We start from the raw sequence: 17,267 nt of genomic DNA on the forward strand, positions 1-17,267 counted from the left end.
TGCTTTTGTCACTGTAAATTAGTTTGCATTTTCTAGAATTATCTGGTATTTTTATTACATTTTTCTTTTAATCTTAAGTACACAAAATTAAGTCACTCATACTCCTCAGTTCATGACATATTGGCATTGTTGGTCTATTCCAGGCCCTCACTTTTTTTCTCCATTTAGCCTGAACCTTAGTCCTATTCTTTTCCTTTACCTATTCCCTTATATTTAACATATATGTGTATGCATTGTTTCATGTATGGTATTATGCTTTATTTTATTTATGTTAATCACTAAGTTTGCCCATCTAATGGGTACAGAGTGGTATGTCATTGCTTTCATTTGTGTTTCCTGATGAGGAATGAACATCTCTTTATATGATAGCCAATTAACATGATAACTGTATAAACCATACCCTGGGGGGCTGCATACCTCCAGGGCACTCTTTTCACATAGTGTCCCTAGAGTTGAGCAGAGTGGTAGCCCTAGTTAAGGTTTGCTCTTTTGTGAATTATCTGCTCATATCCTTTGACCAATTTTTTTTTCTTTTTTTAATATGGTTTACTGTCTTTTTCCTGTTATTTTTCACTGAGTTCTTATGTGTTTTAAATATTAATCCTTTTCAGTAACCATAATTTGTATGTATCATCTCCCTCTTTGCCATATGTCTTTTAAATTTGCTTGTGGTAGTCTACTATAAGCATACCTTGGAGATACTACAAGTTCAGTTCCAAACCACTGCAATAAAGTGAATATCACAATAAAGCAAATCACACAAATTTTTTGATTTCCCAGTGCATATAAAATTTATGTTTTGTACTATACTGTAGTCTATTAAGTGGGCGATAACATTACATCTAAAAAAACAATGTACAAACCTTAATTTAAAAATACTTTATTGCTAAAAAATGCTAACCATCATCTGAGCCTTCAGCAAGTCATAATCTTTTTGCTAGTGAGGTTTTGAAAATTTTGAGAATTATCACAATGTGACACAAAGACACAAAATGAGCAAATGCTGTTGGAAAAATGGTGCTGATAGACCTGCTTGACACAAGGTTGCCACAAATCTTCAATCTGTTAAAAAGGCATTATCTGCAAATAATTAAGAAGTTAAACACAATAAAGTGAAGTGCAGTAAAATGAGGTATGCCTGTGTATGTCTACAGTGAACCCGAAATCTTTACTTTTAAGGTCTTCTTAAAGAAATCCTCCCTTACCCCAAAGTCACAAAATTATGCACCTACTTCTTCTATTAACTTTCTAGTTTTAGCTATTAAATTTAGACTATTAATCTATCATGGAGTTTATTCCTATACAAGGTATTAGGTAGAACCCTCCAGAGTGAGCCAATTTTGCAACACTGTTTACTAAAAATTCATTTTTCCCATTGATTTGTAATGTTACCTTATCATATTCAAAGTTTATAAATACATGTTTGAACTATACTCTCTTCCATTGTTCTGTGAGCTCCCTGGGCCAGTGTCAAACTGTTTTATAATTATTATAGTTTTGGGATATATTTTAATATCTGAGGGGCAAATCCTCCCTTTTTATTCTTCCTTCTCTCTCCCCGCCCCAGAACTGTCTTAGCTCTTCTGTTACATTTGTTCTTTCATTTAAATTTTAGTATCATATCAAGTTCTGAAAAAAATCTTTCTATCCAATACGATTTAGATTGGTTTTGCACTGAATTTACAGAATGAGTAAAAAATGGTATTTTTACAATTTCAATCACAGTCTTTACAATAAATATAGTCTATCTCTCCTTTGATTTGGGTTTTCTTTTATGACTTTTAATAAAAATTTTTTAAAATAACTATTAAATTTTGTATACTTTTGTTAGCCCTCCTGACCATCTCTGTCTTTTAACTGGAGTGTTAGGTCCATTAATGTTCAATTTAATTATTGAGTTTAGTCTGTCATTTTATTATTTGTTTTTGTTTAGCCCCTCTGTTTTTTGTTTTTCTATTCTTTCTGCCTTTTTAGATTAATTGAATATTTTTTAGATCTCCATTTGAATTTGTCTGTTTGCTTTTTAACTATACCTCTGTGTTATTTTACACTGGTTACTACAGAGAATACAGTATACATTCTTAACTTTTCACAGTCTGTTTACAGTTAATTTTTTTCACTTCACACAAGATGAGTAAAGTTTGCAACCACTTAGGTCCATTTGCCCCTCCTTCCATCCTTTATGCTGTAGTTGTCTTATGAGTTACATCTACATGTGTTATAACTCCACAAGGCAACATTATAACTTTTATTTTAAACAGTTACATACTTAAAGAAGAGGGAAAAGATAGCCTTTTATATTGACCCACATATTTACCATTTCTAATGCTTTTTTATTTCTTCCTGAAGATCCAAGTTTCCATTTAGTATTATTTTGCTTCAATCTGACAAGACTTCATTTAGTATTGTCCTATGGATGTTCTGATAACAAATTCTTATTTTTCATTTATCTGAAAATGTCTTTATCTTTTTACAAAGAATCTTTTGCCAGAATATAGATTCTGGGTTGATGCTTTTTTCTTTCAGAACTTAAAGAAATGGTCTACTGTTTTTTGTTCTCCTTTTTTTTCTGATGAGAAATCAGGGCTCATTCAAATCATTGTTCCCTGTATGTTATTTTTTGTTTTCATCTGGGTGCTTTCAAGATTTTCTGTCTTTGGTTTCAGCAGTATGACTATGAAAAGTGTGGTTTTCTTTTATTTATCCTACTAAGAGTTTCTTGAGCTTTAAACCTATAAATTTGTATCTTTCATCAAACTTGAGAAATTTCAGCTGTAATTTCTTCAAATACTTTTTTCTATCTCATTCTCTCTTTTCCCTCATTCTGGGGTTGCAAGTACATATGTTTAGTCCTTTTGATATTGTCCCACAGGTCCTGGAGGCTATGTTCTTTTTTCCCTCCCTCGTTCTGTAGAGTGGGCAATTTCTTCTAATCCATCTTCATGTTCACTGACTCTTGCCATCTTCTTTCCATTATAATTTATTATTTTTCAGTTCTAGAATTTCTATTGCTTCTTTTTTATGTCCTTGAATATAATTATGATAGCTATTGAAAATCCTTGTCTGTTAATCCAACATCTGAATCAGCTCAGGGTCAGTCTCTATTCATTGTCTTTTCTCTTGAGAATGGGCCCCATTTCCTGTTGTTGTTTTTTTTTTGTAGGTTGTATCCTGGATGTTGTGAATGATACAGTGTAGAGTCTTTGGATTATGTTATGTCCCTACAGTCTTCTTAGATTAACCTTATTTTTTTTTTTCCAATTTTAAGCAGGTAGTTTTATTGGCTGAACCTTTATTGAGGATTCCTTTAGGGTCAGGTTTTAAAATATTCCTCTTCCTGTCCTCCTCCCCCAGCACTCCCTAGTGCTTTAAATATGTAGTCTATGTGATATTAGACTTCTGGATTATTGAGATTTACACATAATATTTATAATGTGTAAGTAATATAATTTCTAATGTTTATGGAATGAATAAATGTTTACTGTACCTTGGCAAGCTTTGAATAGAATGTACTTATCTCATTTCTTTAAAAGCTAAGTGGGTTCTTCAAATGTTTTTAGTTTTCATCTTCATTGTTAGTAAATTAAAGCCTGAGGAATTTTATTTCTTCTTTTTTAGGTGCTTTGTACTGTTACATTTGATTCATTAGAATCCAGCATTAAGTCAGACCGGATTATAACAGCTATAAAGTAAGTTATGTTTTTGGATTATGATGTTACAATATATAATTCATGTGGTATATTATTATTCATTATTACTTCTTAAAACCTGTATCTCTGTACTTCATTTTTCTGTTTACATAATAGTGATTTCAAGGGTTTTTTTGTGCTATATTTGTCTCCTAACTCATTTGTTAGAACAAGTTTTGGTAAAGCATTTAATTCTTTTTAATATGGGTACATTTAGTTTATTCTTTATCTCTAGAACCATTCCTCTGGACAGATTTCCTGGGTAATCTTGAATGGATAGGTTTTTCTGTTGAATATTATAAACAATAGAGCAAATAAATAATAAGCAAGAATCCCAGTTCCCAAAAAGAATCTGGAAGTTGTTAAAAGAAAAAACCTTATCTAATCCCAAGGCACATTTGAATTTGTGTTAAAAAAAAAAATACTTGGTTTTCCTCCACTGATCCTAAAAAGTCAGCAGTAAAATCATGTTGATCAATTTTAGATGATGAGAATCTATATTACAGTCCCCACCAGCATTTATGCATCAGAGTTCTGGAACTCACAGCCACAGATCTTCCTCAGTGCCTAACAGGGTTGCTTCCCTTTCCTTTATTAAGGGTCTCAGAAGACCAAAGGACTCTGCCTCCCTCTTCCTTCTGCCCAACTGATGAGGATAATCCCCAGTATCTTCAGGATAGCATCACTAATTGTTTTTCATGTACCTAATAAAAATAACAATGCAGCTGTATGTATAAGACTTGAATGTTCATCATAATCATAATTCTTTGTGGTGGGGGAGCTCTTAAACTTTTGTATTTTAAATTCCCATCTAGACCAAAACGTGGTTGCCCTATCCTTCTTCATTTTGACTCCTTTCTTCTAGGAGGCAACACAGCTTCATAAGAGTGTGCACTGGGTTTGGCCAGCATACCTCTCTGTGTTCTAGTCCTAAGTCTATAACCTCTGTAAATGAGGGCGTACACATCACTCAGCCATGCTGGTCTTTGGTTTCCTCATCTTATAAAGTGCAGGTACTGGGCTAATGATCCCTAGCCTCCTCTCTAGCCCCTAAATCTATGATTCCTTTAGTCTTCTGAAGGTGTCTGGTTTTTAAATTTCTTTCCCCAAGGCTGTAATTTATGGTTGTGCAGATTCAGCCCTAGCCTAGGACTTTCTAAATCCTCTGTACAGAGAGGTGCCTTTTGTAATCCCACTCAAAGGGGACACTGTTTGTGCCAAGAACCTGTATATGCTTGTCTTTTCCTTAGTTAAAAATAAATCTGGTTTCCTGCTTCCAGAAATTTTGTTACTTCTCATGCTTATTCTCCCCATTGTTCTAGATTCAGTCATAACAGTTCTCTTTTCAAACCCTGAAAAAAATCTTTGCTTGTCAGATCTCCTGATTGCTCTCAGCTATATCATTTCAGTTACTGATCTTCATTTCACATGTTTGACTGGGAGGAAGATCATAACTCTGAGATTTAAGTAATGTGTTTATATTTAGGATTCTCACTACGTATTAATGCTTTAAAATGCATCTATTGTCTTAGTATTCAAATCTGGATATCTATGTGCTTTATTTTAAGCAAAATTGTTTTCTTAAATCTGTGTAGAATTCATTCAGAAGCCCCAGAAAAAAATACTGTTTCTGACATTCATCTTTCTAATTCTTCTGGTATTCAATTTCAGACCAACTCTCCTTAATAACCAATTGTTTCTTAAATCCCCCTTACATCTTGTTTAGTTGTTTATTGAATAAATCTGTATCTGTGTGATTTTTTTTAATATTATGCTTTTTGTTTGCAGTGGGATAAAAGATAAAAATTTCATGCTTCACTATGAGGTAAGATGAATTTTTCCCCAATATTTTATTATGAAAGATTTCCAGGATACAGCAAAGTTGAAAGAATTTTACAGTAGATATCAGTATATCCACTACCTAGGTTCTACCATTAACATTTTACTATGCTAGTTTTATCATATATCTTATCACTGTTACTTTATTGCTTACAGAAGGGATTTAGAGAGACAAGTAGTAGCTTTCCAACCAACAACTTCCTGTTCTGAGTCATACATAAAAGTTAAAGTATAGTAGAGAGTACTGTATTGGTCAAGAAAAAGTTGTAACTGTTCACATGTGTTTCAAACAAGTGGGGCTTTTCAAATACCTCAACTGACAAATCACCATCTCCCTTTAGTTCATTTAAATGTTCATATTTTTACTTATTTGATTAGTAGTAAAAGAACTGAGGTATTTAATGTTAAACTACTTTATATGAAATCATTACATATAATTGAGTTTGTGATTGACTTTATTCACAACTAATCCTAAGGGACCAGATACAACACAACCATATAGCACTTTAATTTTAGTATTTGAAGCATACATGCTGGGAGGCTAGTGTAACATAGCAGGTCTTTTGAGTGGCCATTGTTGATTGCCCAGAATCCCAACATCTCAGTTTTGTTGAATCTGCTATAGTTAATAGAGAACATTTCATGTAAAAAAAATATGCTAGAGAATATCCATAAACCTGGAGATTCTCACAGGTTTTAAGTCCCTAATATCCTGTTTTGGATATAACCAGATGCTACAGAAGCCACAGAGGAATAGTAATTGATAAGGCACATCCTTTGTCAAGAGCTGAAGAGCACATGGCAATCTTTAAAAAAGGGCACCTGCGAAAAATGCAGCTCTAGCTGATTATTGGGGAAAGAGGTGAGGGTGGGGGCAGGAGAAAGATATGGGCCGTTATTGCTGTATTATCCCATTTTTAAAAAACCTTTTTATCATAAAATACAGATACTGAAAACCATATAAAACAAAGGATGACTTAATGGGTTTTTATAAGGCAGACACCCTTGTAACCACCACCCAAGTCACAGTATAGAATGTTGCCAGTCACCACAGAAGCTCCTCCATGTTTTTCATCCCAGTCTTAATACCCTTCTTCCCCTGAAAATAAACTACTCTCCTAAGTTTTATAGTAATCACTTCCTTGGATTTTTATTGCACATCCCTAGGTACTACAGTGTAGTCTTGTCCATTTTTTAAAAATTTGGTATTTCTTTGTCTCTTTTAATCTATAGGTCTCTCCTCTGTCACATTCTTTTCTTTACAGTCTTTCTGTTGACGCCGCAGAGCCTTCTGACCTGTAGTGCCCCCCACAGTCTGGGTGCTGCTGATTGCACTCATGGTGCAGTTCAGCACGTTCCTCTGTCTTTCTGTCTCCTGCAAATTGACTTCTAGATCCAGAGGCTTTATCAGATTCATGTTCCATCTCTCCTTTTTAAAAACATTCCAGATTTGTATGGGAAATTTCTCAATTTTTTAAATGACTGCAACTAGTTCACATTCTTTTAAGACGATATATCAGTCAAATAAAATAGTTTGCAACCCCTGGCTAAAGTAAAACCCTTATTGAAAAAGATCTGTTTCCTCAATGTGCATTTTTTAAAAATACGTACATTTCTTGTATTACAAAAATAAAGTATTTTGTTATTGTTAACAATTTAAACATTATAGAAATTTGTGGTGTAAATCCCCATAACCATCCATTTCCCACCCCAGGTCACATAAACACTAGAAATAGCTACTTTTAGCAATTTGGTATATGTTTTAGATGTCCAGACATTTTCTGTGTGTATATGAATGTACTTTTTTTTTTTTTTTTAACAAAAATGAGATTCTACTGTTTTGTAACTTATTATATATATGGGATATCTTTCCATGTCATTTGTATATGTACGTGGTTTTTGTTTTTGTTTTTAAGTTTCCTCCCTATGCAACTAATGAAATTGGCAAAGTCACTGGTGTAAATAGAAGAGAACTTGGGCACGGTAAGTACAAATCGGTATATGTACATGGTATTCTTACAGAGACTTAGCATTTTTTTTTTTTTAAACATCCTTATTGGAGTATAATTGCTTTACAATGGTGAGCACATTTTTTTTGCTTATTATTTTCTATTCTGATTTAGGTGCTCTTGCTGAGAGAGCTTTGTATCCTGTTATTCCTAAAGATTTTCCTTTCACCATAAGAGTCACATCTGAAGTACTAGAGTCAAATGGTATGGTTTTGAAATATATTTTTCCTAGTCAAAAAGAACAGACTCCCTGTTATAGTTTTAGCTTTTCATAAATAATGTTACATTACATTTATTACTACAGTACCCAACCCACTGCAAGAGAAAAATGTGTTTAATCATATACTTATCTGAATCTGTTCTTCGCTAATGAGCTGTTTTGAAAACAATATAATATAAAACAAATATTTCTCTTTATGTGTCTTTTACAATAGATCCAGTTTGGGTTATTTGTTTTATTTTTATAAACAAGCCACAGAGCAAGGCCAGCTTGGAGAGAGGAAGGGAAAAATATATAGTGAGCCATTAAGCAGGGAATACCTGTCATATATCACAGATATAAGTAGATATCACAGAAAGAGACTGGGCTAAAAGGTCAAATTTATTTTTTGTTTCAAAGGAAATTTTTTTTTTTTTTTTCTGGCAGGGCTCTGTGGCTTGTGGGATTTTAGTTCCCCAACCAGGGACTGATCCTGGGCCCTCGTCAGTGAGAAAGCGCAGAGTCCTAACCTCTGGAATGCTAGGGAATTCCCAAAAAGTCAAATTTAAATTAAAAATCGGTCCACAGGTCAAGGAAAGGTGATATAATCATTAAAGGCAGAAAGAGCATGTAGTTCTCAAACATGTAGCAGACATAGATAGATGTTCATAGATATTTTTTAAAAACCACCAAAGCTCAGAATTTAAACTAGAGACTTTCTGTTCTCTATTGGGTGTGACTAGTCTATAGCTTATGGTCCAGTGAGAGAGCTATAGCCCTGTATCTTTAACTGCCTTCTGATTAAGCAACAGAAGAGGCATGCTGTTTTTTTCTGGTAGGTTTCTTAGAATCAGAATCTCTAGCACTGCTGTCCAGTAGAACTTTCTGTAGTGACAGAAATTCTCTCTCTCTGTGCTGTCCAGCTGAGGGACTGAATTTATTTCAAATAATTTAAATTTAGTGGCCACATGTTGCTAATGGCTATCATATTGGACTGTGCAGCTCTGCAGTTTGTGGTTTAGGAAAGGTTGCCTTAAATGCTTTTAAAAAGAAGGAAGGAAAGAATATTGAATATTTAAATTATAGATGAGTATGTGTAAGGAAATAACCAGTAGTAGCAATTTTCTACATTTAACAAAAATCAGTATTAAAGCAAGTATTTTTATTTCTTTCTTTGTATAGGATCATCTTCAATGGCATCTGCATGCGGTGGAAGTTTAGCTTTAATGGATGCAGGTAAAAGAGTTATGTCTGAAAACTACCAAAGCTTATTTATATACATATACTTGATTAGTATAAAATATAGGATTTTTTTTTAATTGAATTTTAGTAAGACTTGGAGAAGTCAGATTACAGATTACCAAACCTGGCCAGAAGGAAGATAGTTACAAAGTACAGCTTCAACTATACAGGTATCTGCTGGAATTCTTATTCTTGGCTAAGAGCAGTACACTGAAATTATTTACTTGGTGACCCCAGGGGCTTTCTGAGAGCTCTGCAATTGATTCCATTCACTAAGGAAGTTTGGATTAGCAAGCAGGAGTATTAGGACCCATAAAGGAAAGTAACTATGTAATCTTTCAGTTGATTTATGCAAGCCCTGAGAAGAACAATGCCACTCATAGAAGAGTACACAGAACTTCAGGATAAAAAGGAAGATTGCAAGTGGTTCAGTATAATCTCTGGATCTGAAACACCAAAAGGGAAAGAGGCAACATGTTAAGAGACTCTGAAAACAGTATCTGCCAGTCACCAATGATGCTATTCAAGAAGAGAAAAGGAAACTAAAGACACTCAAGAGGCCACACAAAGAATTCCCTATAAGTTCATACATTTACAGTACAGAAAAACAGAAGGATAGAAAGGATAACATAACCAAGGATGAAATGAAGGAATGGTATAAATGTATAATACCATTTCTAAAAAGATTAAAACTTAAGCCAAAGCAAAAAAAGCTAAAGGCAATTAAAGGCACTTTTCTAGTTGTGTTCAGTGGAAGGAAAACATAATCTGATAGTTAAGGTAGCTGGTAAAATACCATTTCTATTTTCACCTTCATTCATTCATTCAACAAATCTTTATTGTATGCTACCTCTGTGCCAAGCACTGATCTAAGCTCTTGGGACACAGTGGTAAACAAAATGAAGTTCCTGTCCTCATGGAGCTTGCATTCATCACTCTTATAATCTCATATTGGAAAACACAGAACAAATCCTGAAAAAGGTGAACTGAAAGATAAAAGATCATAAGAGAGTCTTTAACTGCTTTAAATGAATTCAGATCTTTAGGTCTAGACAAAAACCCATCCTAAGTAATGATGAGAACTTCAGGATAAGATAACTGAAACCAATTTGGCAGTATTGGAGAAATCATGGAGATTAGTATACCAAAGACACAAAGAATTCTTACTCTGAAAAATAAGAAATGTATTTTCTGTAAAGTATAACCCAGTGAACTTGACAGTGACCCTTGGCAAGACTCTTAAGTGGTAAAAGAATAGTGTATAAGTATTTTAAGACAGGAACCAGAAGAGACTCATTTAAAATAAGTCATGCCATAGTAAACTCATTTTCTGTTTTTGAAAATATTACTAGGTTTAGAGTAGAGAGGGAGGGTGCTGCTTGTACAGTGTATCTAGAGTTCAGCTTGGCAGTTTATGACCTTGGCAGTAAATGATGCAGAAATTAAGAAAGGGTAATAAGTATACCATTTATATATAACTGGTTGAAGGGTGAGCAGCCAGGACTGGATAATCTGATGGGTAGGTTGGAGAGGAGTCTCAAGTAGAATACTTGAAGATGCTCCATCCTAAACCCTGTCCCCTTCAATGTTTTTTGTTATTGACTTGACTAAGGACACTGGCCTTCCAATAAAAAGGATACTGATAAAAAGGAGTATGTGACTGATATGTTAAATGACAGTTTTTAATCTCTAAAAAAAAAATGTTGACAAGATAAAAAAATATGGAGCCAAAAAGAAAAAAAATTTGACAAGAATAAATGTCAAATCCTGTGAGAAGAGCCAACAAATGGTATTCGATTCAGACACGAGTGCTTGCCATGTCCTACATCAGACACTGTCTATGCTCCAGGGATACAAATTGTACCCAGTTTTTTAAAAGTTTACAGGAACAAAAACAAACATAAAGATACTAACATATCAAAGAGATAATACAAATATGTACAATATGGATGAAGAACTAGGTTGAACATAATTGGCTTCATAGAGACAGCGACATTTCATCTGGGTTTAAAGGTTGAGTGGTTGTTGACCAGGCATATTAGCATCAGGGCCCGTATTTCATGTGAAAGGAACAACATATGCAAAGTTATGAAACAGTATAGTATGTTCCTGAAATGTATTTGAAAGAAGTGATGATGTAATAAACTGGGACCAGATTTCAAAGATCATTATTACATTAAGAAGTTTGAACTATTAAAGCTAGTATCTCCCAACTCAGTATTCCATAAAATAGAGTACAACAGGATGTTGATTATTGTATACTATGGAAAAAAATTTGTTCTAAAGTAGGTTTGCACAGGGTTAAGCAAGTGTGTTTAATATGATTTAAATAAACTTAAATATGTTAATGTGAATATTGAATCTCTAGGAGCAGGATATGTACTATTTCCCAAACTTTTTTGACCACAGAACTTAAATAAAAAATTCGTGGAAGCAGGTAATGGGGAACTTGAAGGATTTTATGGAGAAGAGTGGCATGATGCGAATCTGCTTTTTTTCTTTTGGGGGTAGTTTTTCCTAGCTTACGTGATAGCCCTAGGGGATGTGGTGGGAGAGAACAGGAGCTGGGGTGTGGGTGGGGTTACTAAAATCTAAAAAACTGGACAGGGAAACTGTTGCCAGGGCAAGAAATAATGTGGACTTGGACTAAAGGAGTCGAAATGGATATTTCAGTATCCAGGACAATTTTTTTAAAAATTTAGAGGATAAACCAATCAGATCTTTGTGACTTGATAGTGTATAGGAAATGAGGAAAGATGTGTTGATTCTAGTATGAGTGTCTTAATTGCTTTCAACCAAGACGGAATGCACGAGAGAAAGGATTTATTGGGGGTGATTAAATTTTGAACGTAATTGTATATATATTTAAGATGTGTTGGGGACATTTAGCTGGAGATGTCCAATAGGCAGATGGGCTATACAGATCCAGGGTTTAGCAAAGAGAACTAGGCAGGAGGGACAGATTTCTAAGTCATCAACATTGTAGGTGATAGTTAAAACTGTGGGCATATGTGAGATTGCTTAGAGAATATGAAATGAGGTCTCTGTCACACTTCTTTATACCAAATAAATTCCAAGTGATCAAAACTTTAAACTTTTTTTTTTAATTAAACAAGGAAGATTTTATGAAAATCTTGAACAGAAAAAACCTTTCTAGGGAATTCCCCCAAAGTCCAGTGGTTAGGACTCAGTGCTTTCACTACAGTGGCCCGGGGTTCAATCCCTGGTCAGGGAGCTAAGATCCCACAAGCCGTGTGGCACGGCCAGAAAAAAAAAAAACAACCTTTCTAAGCAAAATCCAGGAACCGTGATTGCATATAAAATCCTCTACAGGAAAAAAAAAAATCACAATAAAGTCAACAAACTAGAAAATAATATTTTATATTACATTTCATATTTATATTTTATTTACTATATAATATTCTATATATTTAACAAAGATCTGTCCATATTAAAAGAGCTCTTACAAATGAATAAGAAAAAGACTAACAACCACATAAAAAATGGTTGAAGGCCATGAATAGGCAGTTCACAGAAAAAGAAATGTCAATGGTTTAAAAACATGAAAAAAAGTTCAACTTCACTCAAACAGAAATCAAGTTAAAAACAATAAGCTGCCATCTTTATCATTCAGATGGCAAAGGTCAAAAGATTTGACAAAAATTAACAAGAATGTAGAATAGCAGGTACCCTCATATACTGCTGGTAAAAGTATAAAATGCTACACACTGTGGAAGACTGTGGTTGACACTATAACAAATGTAAATTCACACACCCTTTGACTCAGTAACCGCACTTCTATTGTATAGCTTATAAATACATACAGGGAGTACTCTGCAGCCATTGAAAAGAATAAGGTAAAGAAAAGAAAAGATTACACTCACATTTTTACTCCCTGGGTATAATTTTCTGGGAGGATATACAAAAAATCTAATAGTGGCTGTCATGGGAAGGTGGACTAAAGGGCTCAGGCTGGAACAATTTACCAAATACATGATTACTTTTCAAAAAAAAAAAGAAAAAGAAGGCACCAAAAGCAAAGGGCAAAGAAACGGATTACTTTAAGAGTTAAGTTTGCTATTATTAGGTTTCTGTTGAGAACAAAATTAGAATTATGTTAAGGAGCTTTTATTATATGTTAAAGAGGAAAGGAGATAGTCATATGATTTATTAAGACCTGTACTCTAACTTAGTTTTGGAATTGTCAATTTAGAACACCATCCAATGTCAAAAGAAGATGAATAACCTATGTTAGGCTGATGTACACACTGCACACAAGTTCTTTTTCTCAATTATAGGAGTTCCAATTTCATCTGCTGTCGCAGGTGTGGCAATAGGATTGGTCACCAAAAACAATCCTGACAAGGGTGAAATAGAAGATTATCGTTTGCTGACAGATATTCTGGCAAGTATATTCACATTTTCAAATATTTAATGGTGAAGATTATACACACTTTACAAGCACAGTGTGTTTAGAAGAATGCTAGTGCTGGAGAAATAGAAGTCCTTGTTCTTACTTTCCTCTTATGCATATTTGCCTTGGATTTTATAGGATGTGAGTTAAAAATAAATATTACAGTATAAGTATCCATAATGGCTCACTTTAGGATGATCGTAAATTAATCCTTATGCATTCATTTATGGCGGGGGGAACATGAAAAATAAAGTGATTTTCTAACGAAATATTTATAACTTAAAAAGCCACAAATTGAAAGCAGTAGTTAATATACAAGATATTTTTGTGTGTATAGTCCTAAAGGACATGGTTTACTTATAAAGCTATTTTTAAAAATTCCTCTACAGTGACTATGGGTGAATTTCACTTTTGTTTAAAATTACATCATAATTTGTTAAATTCTTTAAGGGGATTGAAGATTACCATGGTGACATGGATTTCAAGATAGCCGGCACTACTAAGGGAATAACTGCATTACAGGTATTTTAAAACCCATTTTGTTTCATTTTTAAATATTTAAATAAGGTCATAAATCAATATTTACATAATTTTTCGGCTTTTCCATATTAGGCTGACATTAAATTACCTGGAATACCAATAAAAATTGTAATGGAGGCCATTCAGCAAGCCTCAGGTAAGCCAAGCCAGTGTGCCTGATTCTCCTTTTATCACTGTCTTTGTGTTAATGGGAACTATAATTCCTATTAGGCTTATTATTAAAAATAGGCTTATTATAAAATACTGCTTTAGAAAATGAAATTTAATGTAACAACCTAGATCAAGAAGTATTAAGTTATTGGGTACATGACTAATCATCAATGTGGAAAACCAGTGAAAATTCAGTTTTTACAAATTGACTCCCTGAGATAGGACTGGAGAAGGGAATACAAGTAGAATTGTTAAGGTAATTGGGATGTAAAGAACTTTGATTATTAAGCTAAAGAGTTTGGATTCCACTCCATAAAACTAAGAATACTGCTATATCTGATCACATTTATTTTATACAGTTATAATTTTATTATGTTTTTATCTCTTCAAGCGGCAAAGAAGGAGATATTACAGATTATGAACAAAACTATTTCAAAACCTCGAGCATCTAGAAAAGAAAATGGACCTGTTGTAGGTAATACATTAAAATTACTGATTTCATGATAAGGTAAACATATGAAAGTACACTGGTATTTAAAATTTTTTTAAAATCCATACACAAAACAAAAAAGTCAAATGCTTTTATAGTTAAAATACTTTAAATTTCAGGGGATATTCTTAGATGTTAGAATTGTTTTAAGTCACATAGCAAATTGTTTTTCTATATTTCATACTGAAATATTTTTACATGTGTCTAGGCCAAGTCTTGAGTGACCAGTACATGTTTTAGGTTCATATATATATGTGTGTGTGTGTATGTGTGTGTGTGTGTGTGTGTGTGTGTGTGTATATATATTTAAATAATTTTTATTTTTGTCTGTACTACATTTCAGAAACTGTTCAGGTTCCATTATCAAAACGAGCAAAATTTATTGGACCAGGTGGATATCATTTAAAAAAACTTCAGGCTGAAACAGGTAAGAGTTGTATGATGTTTGGGATTTTTTATTTAATGCTAGGTCATGTAAGTTTGCCATTTCACCTCTATTGTGTTTCTCCAAAAATAAGTTTGAGAAATGAGAGACAGATGTAACATTGACATCTCAATGAGATGAAAAAAGGATATAACACTGACATGTCTTTACTGTAAGTTTTCTGTGTATGCCTCTTAATAAATTAGCAAACGATCATCTTTATATTCAAGAAGGCTGACTTAGAATTCATCAGTTTTTCTTCAACATTTTAAAATCAAACATTTAGAAAAATTACTTTTTCACTTTAGAGGAGTTTTGCTTTAATTTTTCTTATTATGAGTTCTGCTATTTTTCACTTAGTCTTATTTATTTAGACTCTTTTATTTAAAGGGTATGTGTAGAAGTAGTATGCTTTACAGTTTGTTTTTTTCTGGAATCAATCTTTGGGTTACCTAGTACTTACCAGATTTGAGGTTACTGAAGGAGAGCGAGAAGTAGAGTCACCTTGGGCAGTTCTCAGGGTTGAGAAACGGACATGATTTTGTCCCTCATCCATCTGTTCACCACTCTACAGAGTAAGAGGGAGAAAGGTGAGGAAAGGGTTCTAGTATAGTTTCTTCTCATAATTAAGAGCACAAAACCAAACTCTCCAAAATAAGAACTTATATGCTTTCTCCCACCAGACTGTGGGCTCCAAGAAAGTAGGGACATTGGCTCACTGTTGTATCCCCAGGGCCTAGCACAGTGTTGGATACATAGCAGGTGTGCAGTGTGTATTTGTTGATAAATGAATCCCTTCATTTCTAAAGCAGTGATTAAGCGTAGCACAACCCTGCCCAGCTACCTCCAGGTCACTCCCCTGCTCTCACATCTACTTTTAAGACTATTCTCCAGTGGAATGAGCAATATATAATATATATATTATATATTATATATATAGCAATATATAATATATATAATAGCAATATATAATATATATATTATATATATAGCAATATATAATATATATATTATATATTTTAATATATAAAATTATTTTTTTAAAAGGAGTAACTATTAGTCAGGTGGATGAAGAAACATTTTCTATATTTGCACCAACACCCAGTGCCATGCATGAAGCAAGAGACTTCATTACCGAAATCTGCAAAGATGATGTAAGAACAGATCTTTTAATAGTCAGTTTTTTTCTACTTTTTGTTGCTGTTTTCTTTATGAATCTTACGGCTTATTTTGCACTTACAGCAAGAGCAGCAATTAGAATTTGGAGCAGTATATACCGCCACAATAACTGAAATCAGGTAATATCAACTAAAATGCTGTGCTGCTTTTTATAAGATTTATATTACAAGCTCATGTTAACTTCACATTTGCATTATTTACTTTGAAATTGTAAGATGTTTAGATTATATGTCAATTACCATATAATCATTATTTATTTTTAACATAAAATTTATTTTCTGCACGAGTTTGTAGATTTTCACTAACATGGTTCTGTGATTATAATTATACTAATATATTATTCTAACTGAATTGTTTTCTTTAACCAAATTTCCCACCATTTTAATCTTCCCAATAAACAAGCCCCAAATAGACTTAGCAATATCTCCTTTTTCTTTCTTCTTTTTTTTTTTTTGGTAGTTTCTTGTTGGTCTGTTTTAAAGATACTACTACTTAATGCCTAAGTAGTGCATTTTTTTTTAAATGCCAGTTTCAACCTCAAATCATTTTTTCACCAGCTAAAAAGATTGCATTTTCTGAGTCAGAAAATTCCCTTTAAGAAAAAAAAAATTATCCAATGTAGCATGAATGTTCAGAACTATTTGAAATTTGAAATGAATTATAAAAGGCAATGGGATAATTTGTTTAATATCACAGGTGAAAACTAAGAAATGGGATGGTTTTTTTTTTAGTAGATTAAAGAAAAAAAGGAAGATATATTTTTTAATGAAATAAGTATCCCATTTTACGTAACCCCCTTCCTTAAATCACTCCTTAATAGGTTGATGATAATTCTACACTTATTTTAAAATATTTAATGTCATTTCAAAATTTTTTGGAAAATATTATGAAGAAAAATATAAAAGAATATATATTCCAGGAGCTTTTCCCAGCATATTTTTTCCTTTATCTTTTCTCTGTCCTTTGATCCATAAGTATTTAAATATAAAGTGTATTTTCAATTGGAAAAATAAGTATCCCTCTTAGATACTTTTTATAGTTACAAAAACATATACTGGAGAGGGGTTTTTATGTGTTTTTTTACTTTGTTCT

General features: G+C 33.0%; 2 protein-coding genes across 7 annotated transcripts in view; one reads left to right on the plus strand and one right to left on the minus strand.

Moving 5' to 3' along the window:
- Window positions 1-17,267, minus strand: part of LOC309643539 (uncharacterized protein) — a 412,666-nt gene that overhangs the window by 380,399 nt on the left and 15,000 nt on the right. For all 3 annotated transcript variants that reach the window (XM_082426315.1, XM_082426314.1, XM_082426316.1), the window contains exon 2: window positions 15,460-15,564. The gene's annotated coding sequence lies outside the window, so the exon portion shown is untranslated. The remainder of the gene's footprint in view (window positions 1-15,459; window positions 15,565-17,267) is intronic.
- Window positions 1-17,267, plus strand: part of PNPT1 (polyribonucleotide nucleotidyltransferase 1) — a 42,182-nt gene that overhangs the window by 19,985 nt on the left and 4,930 nt on the right. For all 4 annotated transcript variants that reach the window (XM_082426254.1, XM_082426255.1, XM_082426256.1 and 1 more), the window contains 12 exons: window positions 3,619-3,689; window positions 5,478-5,514; window positions 7,445-7,511; window positions 7,652-7,741; window positions 8,919-8,972; window positions 13,277-13,383; window positions 13,843-13,914; window positions 14,005-14,068; window positions 14,474-14,557; window positions 14,916-14,999; window positions 16,044-16,150; window positions 16,239-16,294. In XM_082426254.1, the coding sequence (XP_082282380.1) occupies window positions 3,619-3,689; window positions 5,478-5,514; window positions 7,445-7,511; window positions 7,652-7,741; window positions 8,919-8,972; window positions 13,277-13,383; window positions 13,843-13,914; window positions 14,005-14,068; window positions 14,474-14,557; window positions 14,916-14,999; window positions 16,044-16,150; window positions 16,239-16,294 (893 nt within the window). The remainder of the gene's footprint in view (window positions 1-3,618; window positions 3,690-5,477; window positions 5,515-7,444; window positions 7,512-7,651; window positions 7,742-8,918; window positions 8,973-13,276; window positions 13,384-13,842; window positions 13,915-14,004; window positions 14,069-14,473; window positions 14,558-14,915; window positions 15,000-16,043; window positions 16,151-16,238; window positions 16,295-17,267) is intronic.

This window comes from Balaenoptera physalus (genome assembly GCF_965194825.1).
Source record: "Balaenoptera physalus genome assembly, chromosome: 15".
NCBI lineage: Eukaryota > Metazoa > Chordata > Mammalia > Artiodactyla > Balaenopteridae > Balaenoptera > Balaenoptera physalus.